Below are 20,551 nucleotides of genomic sequence, written 5' to 3'. Positions count from 1 at the left end.
TTTTTTTTTTTTTTTTTTTTTTTTTTTTGTTATTTAGTTGGATAATCTGGTTGGAGATGCTTCAGTAGATGTTGATTGGAGGCGCTCATTTTATTTGAACTTGATTGCTCACACTTCATTTACTGTGACTGTGGCAATTTGCAGGTATGGACTTTTTATGTGTTCTCTTTATTTTCTTAATAGACTTGTCTGATTTTCTTGAACACATTGCCTGCATATGTCTTGAGAGGTTTGAATCGTATGATTGTGGGCATATTATTTTTATTACCATGTGTTCTAGCAGGATTGCTTGTTATGCATAATCCTTATATGTTCTAATTATGAACTGAGAAGTTAAATTCTCTGCAGCATTCGACCTTTTTTCTGTTACCTGGTCAAGTCTTTTTGTGACTTTCGCTAGTGTCATCTTTATACACAATATCATCTTATAAGAATGGGAGCAAATTATTTTGGTTTAGAATAAATTTGTTAGGGATGCAATGCATATTCTTGTAATGACTAATGTTTCATGTTTTTGCCTATTTTTCTTCCACAAACTTTATAGAATCCACCTTTTTGGAGTGTAACATCATCTTTTAATATCCTTTGTGAAAATGACCAACACAAACAGAATCCGTTTAGTTAAATACTATTTGGTGCAATAATGTAGTTATTGAGGTTTATTTCCTTATTCCTCTCCCATGAAGCTTCATCAATATTGATTTGTTGTTCTGTTTATTGATCTTTTTTCTTATTTCATTCCTTCTTCAGTCATCTGGTTCTTCGAAATCATCAAGCTGGACATACTACATCATTGTCTCCTATATATAAGGTATTTTTATGTGCACTCTTATTTAATTGTTGGATTAATGTTTTGTCTAGAACTCATGCCCGGAAGGTCACATACTTCTGATGTTGGTATAATAATAAATATACCTTGGCTATGTATTATGACGACATTTAGTACTTTGGTTTTCACCTTCTTTTATGACTATAATGATCCTTTGATAAAAACCATGGATTGCTGCTGGTTTTCTGGTCATTCAACTGTGGTTTCATGCAGTCTTGCCCTTTAATAAATTTTATTTTCATCATTTATATTTTTCTGTTCGGTTTGGGACTCTCTGAAGGTTGTAAAGACTGTTTATGCATCTCCTAGCCGTGTCAATTTTCATTTGGATTCTAAAAAGGTAAAGTATTTGTTGTCCAGAAAAATTCTCTATCATGCTATACTATCAATGTCAATTTGACTTTATCATAAATTATATTCAGGAAGTGGAGACAACACCTGCATATCCAGATATTTGTTTTGCAGTTGATGACTTTGACTCCACCTTTGATGCAGTGGTAATGTTCCTAATGAATCTCATCACTAGTTTGTTTGTTTGTCTGTTTTTTTTTTACTCAATAAATATGCAAGTAATTGGTTGTTGGAATTAAGTTTTCATGATCTATGCATAAGCATTTGCTGACTCTGTTTTAACTGTGCTAAAATTTATATGTATATTTTTTTTATCCATGAATGTCAATGTCGGAGTGTACACACCTCGACTAACCTCACACGCTATTCCCCCAACCCTACTACATTTGGTTGCCTAGAAAATTTGTAGGATAATCTTAAATAGGTGGCCACTATGACTTGAACCTATTCTCACCAAGCCATTTATTATTGACCTTGATCCTAATTGACTAGTAGGCCATATATGATAGTTTTTTATGTTTTTTTTTCTTTCTGAATAAGGCATTTGTTTCCCTTTAATGTAAACACACGCTGAATCATTGAACCAGAATTGAATGTTAACTTTTGGAAAATTTTTAAACATATGTAATCATGCATAATCTTTTGGTCAGTCATACTACTTATACACTTGAGATACAATTGCATTTGTTGAAATTTCAGTGTTATTATTCAGGTCTTAACAGAGACTGACCATTGCTATTGTGTACTTCTCAATGCACATGGTGGTGCAGCTTTTCCCGGGAAGGACAATGCAGAAAATTGCAATTCTAGTAATCTTATGGCCTCATGTACGGATTCTGATCCTCAAAGTATGAAGGATTCCAAGGTTTGCGTTGCTTCACTTTCCAGCTGTCTACCTACTATTATTTACTTGTTGTCAAGAGCTACTGAATTGTCCAAGCATTGCGGATCATGTGAATCTCACTTGTAAAATTATAAATAAAACCTTCATGTTAATGTAAAAACATAATGTTGCCCTACTTCATGCTTGTTTATGTTGAGTTGCTTGAGCTAAGCCATTAGTGAAATTGTAATTCATACCAAGAGGCATATGATAGAGCCATAAAGGACTATATTATAGTTTATTGATAGGACTAGTACTTGGAGGGTCTTCTTTCTTCTTCTCTCTTTAAGAAATTTAATCCGCTTTCTTCTTCTCTCTTATAATTTGGATAGCTTTATAGATGTTTTTACTTGAATGATTGTAGAGCTTTTCTTATTGTTATCCCTGACATATTTTCTCAAGGGGGTGCTAGCTACACTGTATGGACTATATGGATGATGGGGAATACTTATTATGAGTAACCCATCTTGCAGAAAAGGGAGTTCTCGTTAAATATTCTAAATTTAGTTTCCCTTGGAAGTCAATTTTTTCCTTTTCAATGATCTGTAAATGCATATTTTAAGCAAGCGGAAGATTTGAACTTTGTGAAATATGAGTGTTGGATAATGAATACTCACATCGTTCTAAATGCTGCAGATTACTCTTTTCTCTGGATTTGTCAGCTACCAAATGGTTCGAGATGCATATGACGGTATATATATCTAGAATATCTTTTTTTCTTCAATGTGGTATAACATTTATCATACTGAGTTTTCCATTCTTATTCAATGGGGAAGAACTTTACTTCGTTCAAATTTATCCAGCCTATTTGTTGATATGGGGTGTTGCATCAAATCATTGTTTCCCAGTAGGATATAGGATGTACGACGTAAGTAACTAATCCTTATTGATTCTCTGAGCTAATAGTGGATGTTTTGTCCGTTAGTTTGAATAGCACAGACCTTTTCTACTAATTCTAGAGTTTAAGCTAGCCTTCCACTTGATACCTTTTTCTTTAATATTTATTAATCAAATATCGAAGTTTCTCTATACAATCTATCTGCAACTCTTTTATTCAACCACTTTGATGGACATATCCCATTAAGAGAAAATAGAGGACTCTTCAATGTGTTCTTTTGTCCTTAGAAATTGAAAGAAGGCTGTGATGCAATTTTTCCTTTCCATTTTCCATCTTGTTCTCTTATCATCATAAGGTAGACTTCATTTATGTGACGTTTCTGCTGAATTGTTTATAATTAGTATTGACTAAGAGAGAAATTCCTGATAAACAGTACTAGATTTAATGTGGTTTTCACACTTGGTGGATAAATGCGTGGCTTGTTATCCCCTTAGAGATAACTTTGTTGAATTGATTGATATCGTTCATATATGAAAAATATGTATATATATTTTATTGTAGTGATATTTTACTATTGCTATGTGGTGGCTGGATCATAGTTCAATAGTAGTATACTCCCGCCTATGCATATGGTGTGTATCTTACGTAGCCTTTTGCAGAAGCGATTTTTATTGTTAACTTTTCCGAAGTTTATTTTTATTAGAGAGACTAGGTGGTAAGAGATTTAGTTTCTCACTTTCTTTCTTCTCTCTTGCACTTATTGACAGCTGGCAAGTCTAGATTTGGCAGCCTTCTCTCTCTTGGTCATGCTTCTGGCAAAATAGACAAAATTTACATGAAGGGACCTGGAGGACGTGGGGAAGTTGAAGTTGCTGTTTCTGGTGTTGCAGGTAGGTTAGGAAATAGTCTTTTCAATGTTATCAAGCCTTTTATTCTTCTAATTGAGTAATAGTACACAATATTTTCCTTAACTATAGCAATTAAAGATAAATTATCTTTGCACCTTTTGTTAGTCCCAACTCCCCCCTGGCTCTTTCTCCATTAGAAGGGACGGATACCATTATGATGTTGTGAGGCATTTTTTATTCTTCTCCTTGTTTTTAGTTTATCAAAAAAAGCTTGTTTTGAACCAAATGATCCCCAAAAGTTATCCTCGTAGGAAGCTTATTTTACTAGAAAGTCTTAATTTATTACGATTGTAGTAACATAACATTTGTAGTATCAGTTTTGGTAGCGGGGTGAGAGAATGAGCATTGGATTATTTGAAGATTTATTGCAGTTTAAGTTATTTTATTGGGTGAATAATATTATGCCATTCCTCTTTTCATATGGTTGATAGTTAATTTCATCTGTCTAATTATTGTCTTATATGTGTTTGTATTATAATATCAGATCAAAGCCTGCAGGATTCTGGGCCCTTTTCACCTGTAGTATCAAAGAGAGGATTTGGGATTGGCACCATAGTTAGAAAAGCAGCATCTGTAGCAACTGTTGCTGCAAAACAAGCTTATGCAGCTGCTAGTAGCACTAGTTCTGATGACGAGATGATACCTCTCAAGTGTTGCTTGATGTCCATTTCGTTGCCCTGGGAATACATCGCACACGATCTTTTGTTCAAGGTTAGTTCATTATTAACCATCGTGACTTTGCATTATCCATATTTCACCACATTTGATCTCAGGAGGTGGGTTGTGGATGTCAGACTTGGGAATTATATTGGTATTGATTCTTTAGGATTGGTCTGGTAATATTTATGTTTCTTCTTATCGCTTATTTCTCATTTTCTTTTTTCTGTTAAAATGTCTTTGATAATAAGAGAGGTTTTGGTCCAAAATTGGGATTGAGATTGGTATTGATTTTGTAGGATTGTTCTGATAATATTTATTTTTCTTCTTTCTTGTATATTTCTCCTCTTTTTTTAAAAAAATTGTTTTTAAAGAAACAAAAATACATTTGTCAGAAGAAGATTTTCATTTTCCCTTGAAAAAGTAATGAAAACATTAATTTCACCAATATTTTGGAAAATTAGAAATAAGAACTAATTTTCCCCCCATAATTTATATAATATGTAGAAGCGTTGATACCATGAAAAAAAGGTGGAAAATTGTTTTTTCTTCTTGTTGAGAATGAAAACTAGTTATTTTATCTCTTTGAGACTAGAATACTTCTTCTCTGTATACAAAATAAGCTCATTACTAAATTATTAGCATATTTGATACTGATTAGGCACAAAAGAAAACTATGGAAGGGAGGAAGATGAGGAACAGCATAATTGGGAATGAATCCTGAATAAATGATTTCATCACCAAAATAAATCTTAGGTTTTTTGGCCGAAAGTATGCATCTTAAGTTTTAGTAGTACGTGAAAAATACCCACATTGGCATATCAGATGTAGGGTGCTGCAATTTATTTATTTATTTATTATTATTATTATTATTATTATTTTTGGTTTACTCCTTGCACTTTTGGTTATGGAATTACCTATTCTGTAATAATGATCACTAACTTCTAGAGTCATCAACCAGGGAAGTCCGCCAGTGAACTTGTGAGGCATCATAGGTTTCCGTCACTGAGATATAAACTGAAGTGGAACTTTTAGTGGAGAGAAATGGCTACTATTGTTGTTTTGGAAGGCTCCAAAGTTTCAGGGAGGTACTCCTTGTACGCACACAACATGAAAGAACTATTTGTAAAATTTGATTGTCTTTGGATTATTGTTGTTATTTGCATAGTTTTGTGTCGGGTAATAGAGAGGAATCTTGCTGAAGAGATCTTGTGGAATTTAACTGTGTAGCAAGCGCTTGATTCAATTCATAATCACCTACTTAGCAGCAGGCGCAATTTCTTTTCTTTCTTTTTTTTTTAGTCAAAGACAATAGGAGGTTAGAGATTTCAATTCCTGATGGGTAATTTAAACGAAGTTCAAGCTGTCTTTCATTTGAGTTGTTGTTCCCAAATATTATGTTCAACAGATGGATGGAAAGCACTTTGCATTGCATCTCCGTTGGAGTTATTCTGTAATTTGTATTTATATCTTTTACCAATGGGGGGCCGGACAACTATCATCTTGTGTATAAAATGATTTTTTATTTCCTGGAATTTCTTTTGTTTTAATAGTTAGATTTTTACAGACTAGACACGCTTCGCTTTCCGGCTTTGAAGTCTCAACTATTTTCAAATTTTTATTTACTCTTTCCCTTCTTTGGAACATGTGTTCATTCTCATTCGTTTCTAATCTTATAGCTTTAGTTTGAGCAAGATCAATATACTTAATTAGCAAGTTTTTAGAGCTTGTTATGGACACGGAGGCTTGAGTTGCCATATTCTTGAAGGTCCTAACTTTATTTTTCTAGCTTCAGCCTCTAACGCATGAGCAATCTATGCTCAACAAAGCTATTCATAGATTCCAAGTATGAACAGCGCTTTAGTGAGTATCTTACCCACTTTTCTGTCGCATCTAAGATTGGAAATACTTGTGCAATAAAAAGTTGTATTTGCATTGAGATACGCGTTAAAAGTAAGCAGATTTGGCAGTACTACATTGGGGTTACAAAAGCAACTTGCAAAGGGGTACCTGACGACGACATCTCAAGTTCCTTGGCGGCATGGCGTCTAGTTAAGGTAAAAATGCAGTGTAAAACATTGGCTTCTAAGTTGTAGTACCATGTTAATTTTCTTCACTTCGTACAGGTAAAAAGTTCAATTTACAGGGGAGAGGTGCAGAACTTGCATGTTAGCCTCCATTACCGGTAAACCTGACCCCTTCGCTTATGCTAAAGGCTAAAACTAATTGTTAATTAGGAAAGACAACCGTAGGAACATTTGCTGTAAATTTATTATGGAATCTTCTCTACTTGAGATTTGGTGTTGTGCATGCCATGTCTTGAACTATGGGCAAAGCTCCGGATCAAGTGAAACCCCAACTGTGCTTTTCATGGTTGGGTTAAAAAAGCTGCCCTCTTCGATCTAATAAATAGGATTAAAGAAACATACTTTTTAGTATATAATTAGCTCTCGTAGGTTGGATATATGTGTTCTAGGGTTATAACCATAGCCAATGTCTAGTATGCGGTGCTCGTGTATCTCGAGTAAATAAATCACTAAAATCTCAGGTTTGAATTACAAGTTTATTACCTCAATTTTAAAGTTCGTTTATATGGTCCATGAAATTTTAGTTTTGTGTTTAATTAGTTTGAGTTGCATAATGTAATACATATTACATAAAAAATAAAATTTAAAAAAAAAAAAAAAAAAAAAAAAAAACATGCTTTACTAAAATCCTTTGACTTTGTTGAACTCAGGTTGAAATCAAAATGTTAGACAGACTTTTTAACATGTTATGAACTCAGTTTGAAATCCTTTGACTTCCCTCCCATCCTTTGTAGGCAGAATACACCTTGTTGGTCTCCACACTGGCGGGATCAAGTAAATAGGTTAGCCTTTAGATTTGAAGCTATAATATAATTCTTCAAGTCTCTCATTAGACAAACTTGTGGGTACTGGTTAATGAGAGCGGGGTGAAAATCAGAATAAGAAAAAGAACAAACCCTTAAACGCAAAGGTAAAAAGAAAAAGAAAAGAAAAAGGACTATGGTCTGCACTTTTGTACAATGGGTGTTGCCCATAGTATTCCAAAACCATGCTGATGAAGCTTGGGGTATTGTCTTTCCTTTTTTAGGCTAATTTTTTTTATTCATTCATCCAACTGTTCATCCGTTGGCTTACACTGTGTTGCAGCAAAGGCATGAGCTCAACCATACACCATGCCATTCTCCCTTCAACTTTTTAACCTTCATGACTTCTCCATCCCGCCCTGTCGTTTTTTGCTTGACTCTTCATGACTAAGCTAAACCACAATCTCATATTCCCCAACTACTCTCTCTCTCTCTCTCTCTCTCCCCTGCCCATCTAAAAGTTTAAAGCAACATTTCTGGTTCAGCACCTTGCCACCGCTGCACAACTCCCCATAAAAGCTAAACCATATTTTGCCACATTACCATGTCTTTTATTATGTGGGTCTTTGCATAACTTTAAGTGCTAATGGCATAGCTAAACATGAATAGTAGTAGTAGTAGTAGAAGAGCATTGGTAATGCTTCTGTTGTCTGCCAGATGTTCCTTAAAGCACCTTTCTAATTTTGTTTCCGAAACTACTCTTTAGCTCTGTTCATATAAATGGTTTGAGTTATAGGGTCTGTTGCGAAATTAATACTGTTCTTCACGTCTGTAATAATTTTTTTTAAAAATAAGTTAGTTTCTTGAATATATATGTTCATAAAAAAATAATAATCCAAAAGAACTGAAATTAGTGATATGTCCTTTCGTAGGAAACAAATCTTCATGATACCTGGTATCATCATAGGGGAAACAAAACTGTCTAAAGAAAACAACGTAAGTTTGTTGGGTTTGTATTAATTGATTTTATTGTTTCCTCATTCTTCTTTAATTTGCTCTTTGATATATATATATATATATATATAAAGGGGGATGTATTATTAAAAAGAAAAAAGAAAACTTGAAAGCAATCACAAAATTAACATACATTTTTCTTATGAAACAAATCACGTGTTATTTTACAATAAAAGTTGTTTTTTTTTTTTTTTTTTCTTTCGTGGGCAGGTTTAGCTCACTCCTTCAAGGTTCATGCCTTATTGGGTCCCATGTGTCTCTCCCATTTCTTCCATAAATACCCAACACTTCCTCTTCCTTCATCCCCTTTGTTCTCTCTCTCACAGTTTAGTTTCGTTTACATGGCAATCCTGAATATGGAGGAAGAAGTTGGGTTTCAGGGTGAGGTACCTGAGAATCACCAGGAGTTCACTGCCACTGAAATCCAAGAGCTTTTATCACTCTTTCTAGTCAACGACGGGCCTCCAAGTTCCGGTTCCGATTCACAGGGTTCGATCCCGACCTCGGCAGCTTGTTCAACCAATGACGACGAGAGGAAGCTGCGTCGGATGATATCAAATCGGGAGTCAGCCCGGCGGTCACGGTGTAGGAAAAAGAGGCATTTGGAAGATCTGACTAATGAGGTGAACCGGTTGATGATCCAGAACCGGGAATTGAAGGATCAGCTGGGCCGGATTCTCAGCCGCCGCCATATGGTTCTGAGAGAAAATGATTGGTTGTGGATGGAGTCCGTGGGTCTTCGGGTCAGACTTTCGGATCTTTGCCGGATCTTTGCCGTCATGCAATAACCGTCAAAGAAGCTTACGTAAAAGTTAAAAAGGAAAAAGTAAAAAAAAAAATTACTACAGCACAAAACGCCTTGTATCATACGCATTGGAAGTGAAGAAAATATTAATGCTCTTTTTCTTTCTTTGAATAAAGGCAGCTCCCTTGAAAAATATTAAAAATAAATTGTTTTCTTTTTCTTCAATTTTACTTTGGTCTCGCTGGACTTCATCCGAAATAAAGGTAATTTGGTAAATTAAGAAGATTATTTAATGGTGTTTTTAACCGCTGATTCCGTTTGTCAATACATTTTTATTCTTTCTAATTCACTAATTTTCTTCATAAATTGACAAAGAACAACATATAAGGATGTTCTTGACCAATTATGAGGGTTCATAGTATTATTAAATATTATCAAAAACCAATAATTCTTTAATACAAATAGTATAAAAAGTAAATAAAAAGGAAGGGATTTTGAAATGTTGTTGGAGGTATCTTTTGGGCGATGCGTGCACATGAATCACTGAAACCCATGCTCTTGCCTGCAAAATGCATCTCAATAAAAATTCTATTTTGACCACTTTTTTTTTTTTATAAATATATATAATAATAACAAAAAACCAAACCTTTTTACGTTAAAAACTCTGTGACATCAATGAACTGAACCCTTTTTCAAAAATTAAATAATTAGCAAGTTGCTTGTTTGGTGCCAGTCCTTTAGTAGTTCTTTAAGTATTACAATTTACAACTTATTAGAAAAATATTTAAAAAGTCTGTAAATTTCTGTCTGTTAGTGATAACTAAAAAAATAAGTATAATAACTAAAAAATTCGAACAACAAATTTACTCGCTAAGAATTGGAACAAAAATTATGCTAGAAGTTGTTTGAATTAAGAATAAAAAAATTGTTTATCATATCATCAAATACTCATTTCACACTAATTAAAATGCATTATTAAGTAATGTGTCAATGCAAAATTTTAATTAAAATAATATTATCTTTATTTAAAGTTTTATTTTAATCTAAAATAATAGCTAATTGAAACAATTTTACGTTGACTAATAAATATTTATATAATTTTCATACGAGCGAATACATACATATAAAATATAGTTATATTTTATTAATGAGATATTTATAGGAATAATTTGATTTTTTATATTAAAGAATAATTACTAACGGTAATAAAATCACATATAGAAAATTTTTCACAAATAGTTTTCTACTCACTATGTTTTAGAGTTTTAATAAATCGATAGAAAAAAAAAACGAGTGAGATAGAAAGAACTTCTGTCTCTTTCGGCGAAGGAGCTGGTATGGTGTGGTGTGGTCCATCACTAGATGAAACTTTTCCCTTTTATTTGCCTTTTTTTCGTATGTAACAAAAAAATATATTCAAAGGAGATTTACTTTTTATTCTACTTTTTTTTCCTTAAATTTTGTAAGATAACAGAGAGGACATCGTCCATACTACGATCCACCTCGAGCCAAACTAAGAATATATAGATTGACCAACCTGATTTTCTGGGTTGATCTAAGAAATTTCTCTAATTCGACTGATTCAATACATACCCCTACCTAAAATATAGAAGAAGCTAAAATATAGAAGAAAAGCTTGATACACATCTTCACAAGCTTTAATTCATTTTGGTTCAACTTTTTTAAGCTATTATAATTCACGTGTACTATAATGCATGGTAGCTTTATAACAAACTATGAGAACATACTTGTCCTGTTACAACGAATTCAATAATATATACACTAAAGAAACTCCACATATTATTATTATAGTGTATTTCAACATCAAAAACATATCTCCTTGAATAGAATGAATACATAAAAACAAATTCATAATCCAAAAAAACTTTCTACACATTCATCATTCACTAAATCTTAAATTATATTTTAAAAAGATGTAAAATCAAGATTACAAAATCTTTCTCCCTTTTATCATAATCTATATGCTTTAATTTAGAGAGGATATATTGTCGTTGATATTGATTCATTGCCCTTTCAACAATGCATGTGCCTCTGCACAATATACTAGATTTCTAACAATGGTGACATTCATATAATTGATCAACCATACCCAAAAAGAAAACCCACATTAACTGATTAATTAAAGCTTGATTATAAATATTTAATTTTACTCAATTGTATTTTCTAAAAACCCATTCTCGATTAACATTTTGTATAAATTATAAAACCATATCCGAAAATATTATTATTTAATTAATTTAGATAAAAATAAATTTGAACGATTAAATTCTAAGATTTATTTTTATTAAAAATATAAAGTCAAAACATTTTTAATCTAAAAAGCAATGCCCATAATTCAAAAGAGGGGGCTGCCGACCCCTTTTTTGCAGGTCCACGTGGACGGTGCAGATTGGAGGTGTTGAACCGGGAATGAAAAGCCAAAAAGGGGCGGATAAAAAGAAAGCAGGGAGGAGGTTAGCAATTGCCACGAGTGTTCGGTTGACCGAAGGAACTGAACCTCACAATTCATGCCATGTAATGGTCTACGTCTCACTCGCTGATTGGTTACCTTTGTTTTGGGTGATTTATTTGAAGCTGATTAAAGCTAATTGAATCACTTTATTTTTTTGGGGGAAAAAATAGTGTGGATTGGGAAACATGGTTCTGCTTGTTATGCTTTTCTTTGTCAGATGGAATGTATCGAAGTCGTTGCAACGACTCTCTTTTTGAATTTGAAATGCATTTTATTTAATTAAATTTGCATTAAACAATATTTTTGAAGTTGAATAGAGGAACAATGTAATAATTAAATAAACAACCAGCTAAATGTTACCCCTACTCAAATTGGGCTTAGATTTAGCCCAAAGCATTTTTAGAAAACATTGGGCCCGGCCCATTTGGTTGAATTGGGCTTATATTTGTAATATTCTTCTGTTCATTTGGTCGAATTTAGAAAACATTGGGCCCGGCCCAATGTTGTAAATGTAGCCCAACCATTTCAGACTGGCTTGTTGGACGTGGAGATTTCGTCGAAAAGCCATCTTTTGTGCGGCTAGGGTTTCGAGGTGTTGTTACGCCCAAGAGTTAGGGTTCATAAGACCTTGTTTTCTCTATAAATTGCGCCGTTCAATGTAAACCAGTGAATTACAGTGCATTTCCCACGCTCAACGCCTTCCGCATTTGCAACTCTCTTCTTAGCTGCTATGATTCATTCGTTTTTCTGATCAAATTCGATGTCTACTTCGATTTTTTCGCCTGGTTCTTTCAGATTACAAGCGGGTTCTATGATATAATTTCGTAGGTGATATAGATCTATTTGCTTCCTTCTTCGTTGTGTCTTTCGAATTCTGACGTTTTTTTTTTAGTTTCTTCTACGATTTGGTAGAATCATTTTGATTAGAATATTGTTTTGATGAACTTGTTTGATTTGGCTTGGTTGCGATGATTATAAAAAATTCCTCGTTCTGAATGCTATTGCCATGGCATGACAGACACCTTACACCCATAGAATATGAGCAACTTGCCTTTCTCAATCTACTACGTTATTTTAGTATTTTTGTATCGTTTTATGAACGCTTCTTCTGATCTTCTCTGTATTTCGAAAACCTTCTTTTACTCCATTGATTCAGTTCGTGTTTGATTAATTGGACTGATTGAGTTTGTATCATTCTAGATAAATTGTTTATGAATCTGATTTATGATTTGTAGTTAGAGCACAGCTTATTAGGATTTCATTGTTGCAGAACTCTTAATCTTAATTTGACGGAGTTGTACTTCTTGAAGTCGCAGCGCATGTTCACGTAACTGCTTTGTGTATCTCTCAACTCCTATAAAGATAATGGAGGTGTTTAAAGCCATAACTTGGTAGTGGAAATGCTCCTGAGGTTAGGGTTACGCACACCACCATATTCCAGTAGGACAGATTCTTTTCTTCATCATCTCATCTTACAGGCTCCGCTGCGATCATCCAGTTCATGTAAGCACATCATTAAAAAACTGGAAAACTAAATTGCATTTGTTTTCACACAATCCTTTAATGAGATGTTCATAATTTTAAATTCACATTGGAATTATAACCCAAAATTCACAGATGATTTTATTCCCCAACTCAAACTAAATTCAACTTCAAATTCAATTATTTTGGGATAATTTTAAGTGAATATTTGATGGATTGATTACCTAATATTAAGAATAAAATTTTACAATTCATTCACCGCATGAAAGAGATCAACATGAGTAGAATTAAGGAAAATTCATCATGTTTTTGGACCTGGGAGATTGCTGGATTAATAAATAGATAAATGTAACGAACCTAAAGTCTAGAGACGCTTCATATTGGGTCGTGGTTTAGAGTTATTGGGCTATTCTCTTTTTATTTTAAACAGGCTTATACAACTGACCAATCGATGGGAGTAGTTGGCCCTTTGGAGTTATGGGCTGGGCCCATTAAAAAGTGATAAAAGTTCACTTCCCTTTACAGAGGTTTCCGAAAGAAAAAAACAACGTGTGAGCGGTGGGTAGAATTGACCAAAACAATATAATTAAAATTATAATTTTAATAAAAGACTTGGTTCTATTGTTTGTTAGGCCAACTACCTCCTCCTTAAAGAAAAGTTATCAATCTGTACGCGCATACTCTGAACCACAAATAAGTGTATTGCCTAAGTTTCACTCTCAAGTTTGGGAAATTAGGTATTCATACCCCTCGCTCTCGTTCTTGCAATTCTACAGGCATTCAAACTAATTTTCGGTCTTTTTGCCCAATTCCCTGACTTTCCTTGTCCTCGCCCTACTTTAAAGAGTGAACCGATATTATATTTTCCTGTCTTTGCCAATTCTCCAACCCCCTCATCCTTGCCCCATTTTAAACCCATTTCTCTGTTTCTGTCTCGTCCCTTTATTATAAGAAACAATGGAATTATCACCGTTATTTTAATCGTTACTCAATTTGTTAAAACATATATATTCTCTATTATTCTTCATCTATATGTTTAAGCCACTTCCAACTATGTTCAACCTTCAAACTATTGAAGGAGATCCACATGTTTATAAATTATAAGTATAATGTAAATGTTGAGTGAAATTTATTTTTGGCACCAGCAAGGCAAGGCATTAAATATTGAAACCTACCTACTTTGAGTGTAGAGAATAAATAAAAAGTTGGGAATTCAATAGATTCATTTCTCAATAAAACAAACGATAAAAGAAAATGTTGCCAAGTATAAACTTGGTTGAGAATGGTAGGCAGGCAGGTCGAAGTCCAAGTCCAAGCCCGAATCCCAAAATTGTCCCACATGGTGAGCGAGTTGGGTTGCAGCTCAAGGCCTTTTATGGGAACTCTAATTTCATTATTTAATATTCGATTATCGAGTCTTTTATTTTAATACAAACATTAATTAAATTAATACTCACCCTATCACTATCACCATCCTATGTAATTTTATTAATCCCCCTCACCATGTGACCTTCCCAAATCCAATCTCTCCTACTCCCATGAAAATTCAATTGTTTAGCGTTTATGTGGAAACGATTTTGTTTAATTTATTACGTTATTAAATAATAAACAATAAATAACGAATCCAAAAGGTATAGAGTTGTTCGTTAAAAGAGCTCTATTTATTGGAAGTATGGAGGAGAATCGTCTTCATTATACCTTGATTAATAAATGTAAGAATAGATTAAGGAATTAATTAGCGGATATTTAATTGCTTAATGACTACCAAGGCAGCACTAATCTCTTGGGGTAGAAGGAGAGACAGAAAATGCAGACCACAGATGCATGAATGAATGAATTCGAAAATATCCAAACTGTGGAAAAAAGTGGGTTCAATAATTGAAAATAATTTCCATAAAAATTATAAAAATAAATAAAAAAAAAGTACTTGAAATCTTGTGTACGTAATCACTGTTCTTCCATTCCACTAGAGAGAGAGAAAAGGAAAGAGAAGAGATTAGATTAGATAGGCAAAACGCATTGAGAAGCGAAGAAGGAGCAGACCGCCTCTAAAAATTAATACCTTGGAGGGTAGCCCTTTCCTTCTCGGACTCTGCGTAGGGGCACCCCCTCCCACAAAAAATACCTATAAACATTAAACAGCCCTGCCCTGCCCTTACACCGGACATGCCTTTGGGATTACACGACCCTCATACTCTCCCCTCTTTCTTTCTCCTTAATTTTTCTTTTTCAAAATTAATATTGTGTTGTCACACATTTATTTAAAAGTAAGTATAAAGACGGAATCATGAACATGTTTTTGAAAAGTTAAATTATGCTCAAATGTAGTGATTATATGGTATATAATATATGTTTAGGGTTAGGTTTATTTTAATAAAGTATGAAATGGCGTCGGTCAATTGTGATTAAATATTGATTAAAGAAAAATAAAATATGCGGAGAGCATGTGAGGAGGAAATAAAATTGGTAGAAAAAGAGATGATAAGGCTTAGGGAAACGGTTTTTGTAATATATAATGTAATTCCCAATGCATGTCCAGTGTTGGAATCTCAGTCAAACGGTTTATATTGCTTTGCTTTAGTGTGCAACAAAATGCCCACATCTTCTTCAACCTAAAACACACTTAAATTAATAATTCCAAAAGCTGCTTAAAAACTCTTCTTTATTATATTTTAATTTAAAAAGAGATGGGTTTTGGAAGGGCAAGTAAGAGGGCAGATTTCCAAGTAGTCTGTGATTTGTGTGTATTGAATGTGTTGGGTTTTGTGGTTAAGGCAGCCGTAGGAATAGCGTTCGTGTAGGGACGCAGACCGTAGGTTGGCGGCAACGCAACGCCTTGGCATTGGCATTGGATATTTGTATTTACCATAAACATTCTTATTATTACTTATTTCTCTCTCCTCTCAACTACCTTTGAATTTCCCACCCTTTCACGTGCTTCTCTTTATTGCTTCTCCCTTTCCCTTTCCTCTTTTACTCTATAACCTAAACCCTTCTTTCCAACTCCAAATTTACTTTCTTTACTCTCCTTATTCTAATCTAAATATTTATATATAATTCTAAATTTTAAAAATAAAAATAAAAAAGAAATGGATTCGGGGAAAAAGACAAAACAGTTTGTCCAGGTTGGAAAAAGTGGAGTGGGAAATTACAGGGAGCTGAGAACAGGGTTGTGGAGCTAACTGAGTTGAGGCGACATTTGTGCATGTATATACATTTCATCCGACAACCTTTACCTTCTCCCATTTCTATCCCCCAACGGGATAACCCTTACCTTTTCATTTTCGAACGTGTTTTTTTTTTTTTTTTTTAATATATTAAATAATTTATTTAGAATTTAAAAGTTGATGAGTCCAAATTTGTAATTTTACGTTTAAATATATATATATATAGTGATATTAGGGCAGGGCCCGTTTTGGTACGGGTGGGGGGGTGACGCAGATCTGGACAAGGATCAATCGTGGGGCCCAGCCCATGCCTGTCGGTAAAAGGGAAACGAGCTTCCTCCATTCCCATCTCACGAGGAGCTTCTGGTCATTTCACAAAATTGCAAGGGAAATGAAGGGACGTGGCCCCCACGTGGCACTATCAAAGTCCACACCCGCTGTTGACACGTCAATGTCACAGTTGGAGAGAGAGAGAGAGAGAGAGAGAGAGGATGCGAGAGTGGAGAGGATTCCAATATTTTGAAATGATGAGATGGGTTTGACGTGGGTTACTTGCTTTACTTTTACTGCTTCTTTTTTTCTTTTCTTTTTTTAATAGAAAATATTCTTGGGAGGGATCTTTCACAGTCTTCTCCAGCTAAGAAACAGCTCGCAGAGAATGTGGTACACGCGCTTTATAGGAGCGTCGTAGTGAAAGAGGGCTGATTTTGGAGCGGAGGGAAGGCGGCGTTGAAGAAGGTAGAATACAAATAATAATAAAAATAAATAATAATAAAAATAAATAAAAATAAATAGGTGGTAATACAATAGCATGCTCCCCCATGCTATACAATCGCTCTCTCTTTTGTATTACCTTTGTTTTGTTGTTCCATATACAATAAACCATTTTGTTTCTGAATTTTACATATTACATTTAATATATCCTTAGGGAAGGGTGCTTATATTACATTACATTCAGCTCCCTTGTTTCTTTTAGCAGTGGAAAAGTGGAACATGTTAGCAGTGGAATTTAAGGCAGGGAGTGTAAATGAAATATAGAATATTATATATATGGACATAGGGTAGATAATAGTTAAGTATGAAAAACAAAGCATGCAGCAATGGGTGATGCCAATTAAAAAAGGGCCCACCAGAATTTTAATTACGGAGTTAATGCAAAGGAGGGGCTTGTCTGCAAATTGAGTGGCAACCATATCCTTTGCTTTTATTATTACTATTACTCTTGCGTTTTTCTTTGTGTTTGCATTTTTGGGCCCAAAACAACTAATAAACCTCCACGTCTATAACTCCGTCTTGTGATTTTTAAAATGCGTGTTTTGGGAAAAGGTCTCATCAGTCCTACAATTTTTAAAACGCGTTTGTTAGAGACACGTTTCCATACCTTTATGAGAAATGTTTTATTAACCTCTTCAACCCGATGTGAGATCTCACGATCCATCCCCTTGGAGACCTATAGTCATCGTTAGTACACTGTTCGATGTCTGGCTTTGATACCATTTGCAACAACCCAAGGCCTAAACCTAGTGTTATCACTATCACACTACCAGATGTCTAGATTTGATATCATTTGTAACTGTCCAAGGTCAAACTTAGCGTTTTCGCTAACACAACCGCCCAATGTTTGACCCGATACCATTTATAACAGCACAAAACCACTGATAGTAGATATTGTGAACTTTGACTCGGTATGTATGACTGTTAGCCTCACTACTTTTAAAATGCATATGTTAGAGAAAAGTTTGTATACCTTTGTAGAAGAGAATGTTTTATTACTTTCTCTTGTAATTTATTTTGAGAAAAACTCGTGACAAATCTTACCTTAAAGTTAGAGGCGTTCAATCTCCATGATTGAACTTTTAGTACACTGGATGAAGTTATATTACAGTAAAACCTAGGGAATATAATAAATTGGAGGTATTGAGAGAATGAGGGCTGTCTCCCAAAAGGGATATATAGGGCACAACGAGGAAGATTGGGGAGCCAAGTTAGGGGGTGGTGTGGAAGGGTGTAGGTCGACTATGCAAAAGTTGGGCATTAGGGTGACATGAAGGATGAAAGTTCCATATCCGTTATTTGTAGGGTCATGTCATGTCATACAACTATTGGTTATGGGGTGTGACATATGGTGGGATTTCAAATAAATATCAATTATTTTGGTTGTATATGCATGTTCGGACTTTCATTTAACTTTTCTAATAATCCAAGTTGGAAATAAAATATTGGGAGCTCAAATATTGATGCAGTATTACTTTAAAAAAAAATAATAATTTAAAAGAAAAACATTCTTAATGTATGTGTATAAAAGAAGAAGAAAGAGCATGTGATTGGAATTTAAAAAAAATGGAAGAAACGGAGCAAAGCGAAGGAAAGCAATCCCAATCTTGAAGCTACTTCAAGTGGCACACCACCTCCCCACCACGGCTTACTCAAATATTCTCCCACATGCACTCTAAACACAAAAGCTCAATATCAAATTGGCAACTCAGGCCAGTAAAAAAAAACACACACACACAATTAAAAAAAGAAAAACCTCTTCTCTTCTTAAAAATATATATTTATTACTAATGTTTTCCAAGAACAGAAAACTTTTGTTGGAGAAGATAATGACCAAATTGAACAAGTTCTTATAAGGAAGAGTAGTCACAGGAGAATTGATACGAGGGTAAAAGTGGAAAATGAGAATTAGGGCCAGGGGTGTGGACCATGGAGGAGGGTCACGTGGTGGTTTGATGCAGCCCACCACAGTTGTAAGCCCATTTGAAGATTTAGAGAAGAGAGAGAAAAATGTAAAATAAAAAAAAATAAATAACTTGTTGCCATTTACTACACTAGCGGGCTTTGCAAGGCAACCTCATCCGCACCCCTTTTTAACCATCTTTCTTTTTATTCAAATTCAAATTTATTATTTTAACATTTATTTATTTTCAACTCTGTTCGTATTCGGATAACGACAGATTTTGTTCTCTTCTCCTCCAAATTACGCTTCTACCCTTGTCCTCTCCCTTCCTCTATTATCTTCCTCTCCAAATTACGCTTCTACCCTTTTCGTCAATTAAACCAATATTTCCGTTTAATCTTTAATTCCCAAATATAAAAAACAGAATTTTAATATATCAAATTTACACACTTTTCTTAAAATGATGGTATGAAAATAGATTTTAATATATATATATATTGTTTAGGAGTAGAATAATGAGGGATGATTAGTGGATTTAATAATTAATTAATGATTAATGTTGATGTGAAGGAGCAGGGAGTAGATTAGGTGTAAAAGTAATTAAGGAGTTTTATTGTTTGTGTTGCCCAAAAGAGTAAGGGAAAAATTGATTAAAACCAAAATAAAAGGAAAATTAATATTTGGTTATACCCATGAAATAACGCTTTTATCATTTTGTTTGGCTGACTTTATTGTAGTTTCAGAAACTTAGGAAGTATTGCTCATGATGTTTGTCGTACTCTCATTCCCCTCTCTCTCTCTCTCTCCAATTATTTTAGTTTATTTTCTCCAAATAAATATAAAAAATAAAAATAAAAGGAAAAGAAAAATCATCCCCTTGTCTTAAAAACTAAAATAAAACCCGGGCTGGTCTGGTAGTGTGGTAGTGAGTTCTTTAAAGCTTAAAACCCTGGAGTGTATTGAAATGTGCCTCCTTCAAACTTGAAGCTTATGAGGTCGCTGTCTTTTTGTAGCCAAACAATAGAATCAATGTCCAGTTCGCCGTGTTCAGAGGTTTAGCAGATTTGGGGGTATTTTTTTTCCTTGTTTTCCTGTGTTTTTGGTATGGATTTTGGAGTTGTGGGTTTAGATGGGGTGGTGGTGGGTTCATCACACGACACATCGGGGTTCTCTTCTCTTGCTTCTTCAGATCCTGAAACGAAGCAGAAATGGTACGAATCTGGCGTTGGATTTCTACAGAAGCAGGAGCGATCTGGCAGTGGTGCTGCAGCGGAAGATGAAGACTTGAGAAGCTCAAAACTGCCCAAAACTTATGATGACTTGTCCTCTTCTTCTTCGTCCATTAAAGGATTGCTTTTTCCCCACCGACAGGTGGCGTCTTTGCTCAGATCTAATTCCCCGTTCTTTCTCTCCGATTCTAACCAACACCCTCACCAAATGCTCTGTTTTTCATCTCCCAAAACAGACCCTTTTCCTCCCGACAAGACCTCTTCTCTCTCCCGTGTCTCCCCCAATTTCTACCATTCCTCCGCCCCAAGAAATGCAGGTACTTTCCAACTCTTGCTCCTCTCTCAATTCCCACGCTGTTTTTATGGGTCTTTCACTCCGACCAGCCCTTCTCTTTCAGTTCCTCCTAAAAAGTAAAAAACTTTCTTTTATCTTGGGTTTGCCTTCTTTTTCTTCCCCCCCCCCCCCCC

At 34.5% G+C, this 20,551-nt stretch overlaps 3 protein-coding genes and 1 non-coding gene across 13 annotated transcripts in view; all 4 read left to right on the top strand.

Moving 5' to 3' along the window:
* The window catches only part of LOC111462916 (uncharacterized protein KIAA0930 homolog), an 8,534-nt gene extending 2,534 nt beyond the window's left edge, over positions 1-6,000 (top strand). For both annotated transcript variants that reach the window (XM_023106731.1, XM_023106730.1), the window contains exons 4-12: positions 38-144; positions 751-811; positions 1,110-1,169; positions 1,252-1,326; positions 1,893-2,045; positions 2,700-2,754; positions 3,669-3,791; positions 4,294-4,520; positions 5,428-6,000. In XM_023106731.1, the coding sequence (XP_022962499.1) occupies positions 38-144; positions 751-811; positions 1,110-1,169; positions 1,252-1,326; positions 1,893-2,045; positions 2,700-2,754; positions 3,669-3,791; positions 4,294-4,520; positions 5,428-5,451 (885 nt within the window). In that variant the 3' untranslated portion in view covers positions 5,452-6,000. The remainder of the gene's footprint in view (positions 1-37; positions 145-750; positions 812-1,109; positions 1,170-1,251; positions 1,327-1,892; positions 2,046-2,699; positions 2,755-3,668; positions 3,792-4,293; positions 4,521-5,427) is intronic.
* Positions 6,001-6,179: 179 nt separating this feature from the next.
* Positions 6,180-9,139, top strand: LOC111462918 (basic leucine zipper 4-like). 9 transcript variants are annotated; one of them, XM_023106745.1, is made up of 6 exons: positions 6,180-6,329; positions 6,437-6,523; positions 6,593-6,651; positions 7,288-7,335; positions 8,229-8,292; positions 8,521-8,612. In XM_023106745.1, exons 1-6 carry the CDS (start codon positions 6,315-6,317, stop codon positions 8,524-8,526), a joined length of 279 nt encoding a protein of 92 aa, XP_022962513.1. In that variant the 5' UTR covers positions 6,180-6,314; the 3' UTR covers positions 8,527-8,612. The 9 variants fall into 9 exon arrangements, with proteins under 9 accessions (XP_022962513.1, XP_022962511.1, XP_022962508.1 ...); XM_023106743.1 differs by having other exon boundaries at positions 6,428-6,523; XM_023106740.1 differs by having other exon boundaries at positions 6,180-6,523.
* A 3,348-nt stretch (positions 9,140-12,487) lies between these two features.
* LOC111463031 lies at positions 12,488-12,576 on the top strand. Its single transcript, XR_002713818.1, has one exon. It is a non-coding gene; the product is annotated as a small nucleolar RNA snoR8a (small nucleolar RNA).
* A 7,180-nt stretch (positions 12,577-19,756) lies between these two features.
* Positions 19,757-20,551, top strand: part of LOC111462890 (growth-regulating factor 1-like) — a 3,675-nt gene continuing 2,880 nt past the window's right edge. Inside the window, exon 1 of the mRNA XM_023106693.1 lies at positions 19,757-20,400. Coding sequence (XP_022962461.1) covers positions 19,959-20,400 — 442 coding nt within the window. The 5' untranslated portion in view covers positions 19,757-19,958. The remainder of the gene's footprint in view (positions 20,401-20,551) is intronic.

Source organism: Cucurbita moschata, unplaced genomic scaffold (genome assembly GCF_002738365.1).
Source record: "Cucurbita moschata cultivar Rifu unplaced genomic scaffold, Cmos_1.0 Cmo_Scf00027, whole genome shotgun sequence".
Lineage (NCBI taxonomy): Eukaryota > Viridiplantae > Streptophyta > Magnoliopsida > Cucurbitales > Cucurbitaceae > Cucurbita > Cucurbita moschata.
The sequence above is the reverse complement of the archived record's forward strand: the minus strand, read 5'-3'. Positions and strand labels throughout refer to the sequence as shown.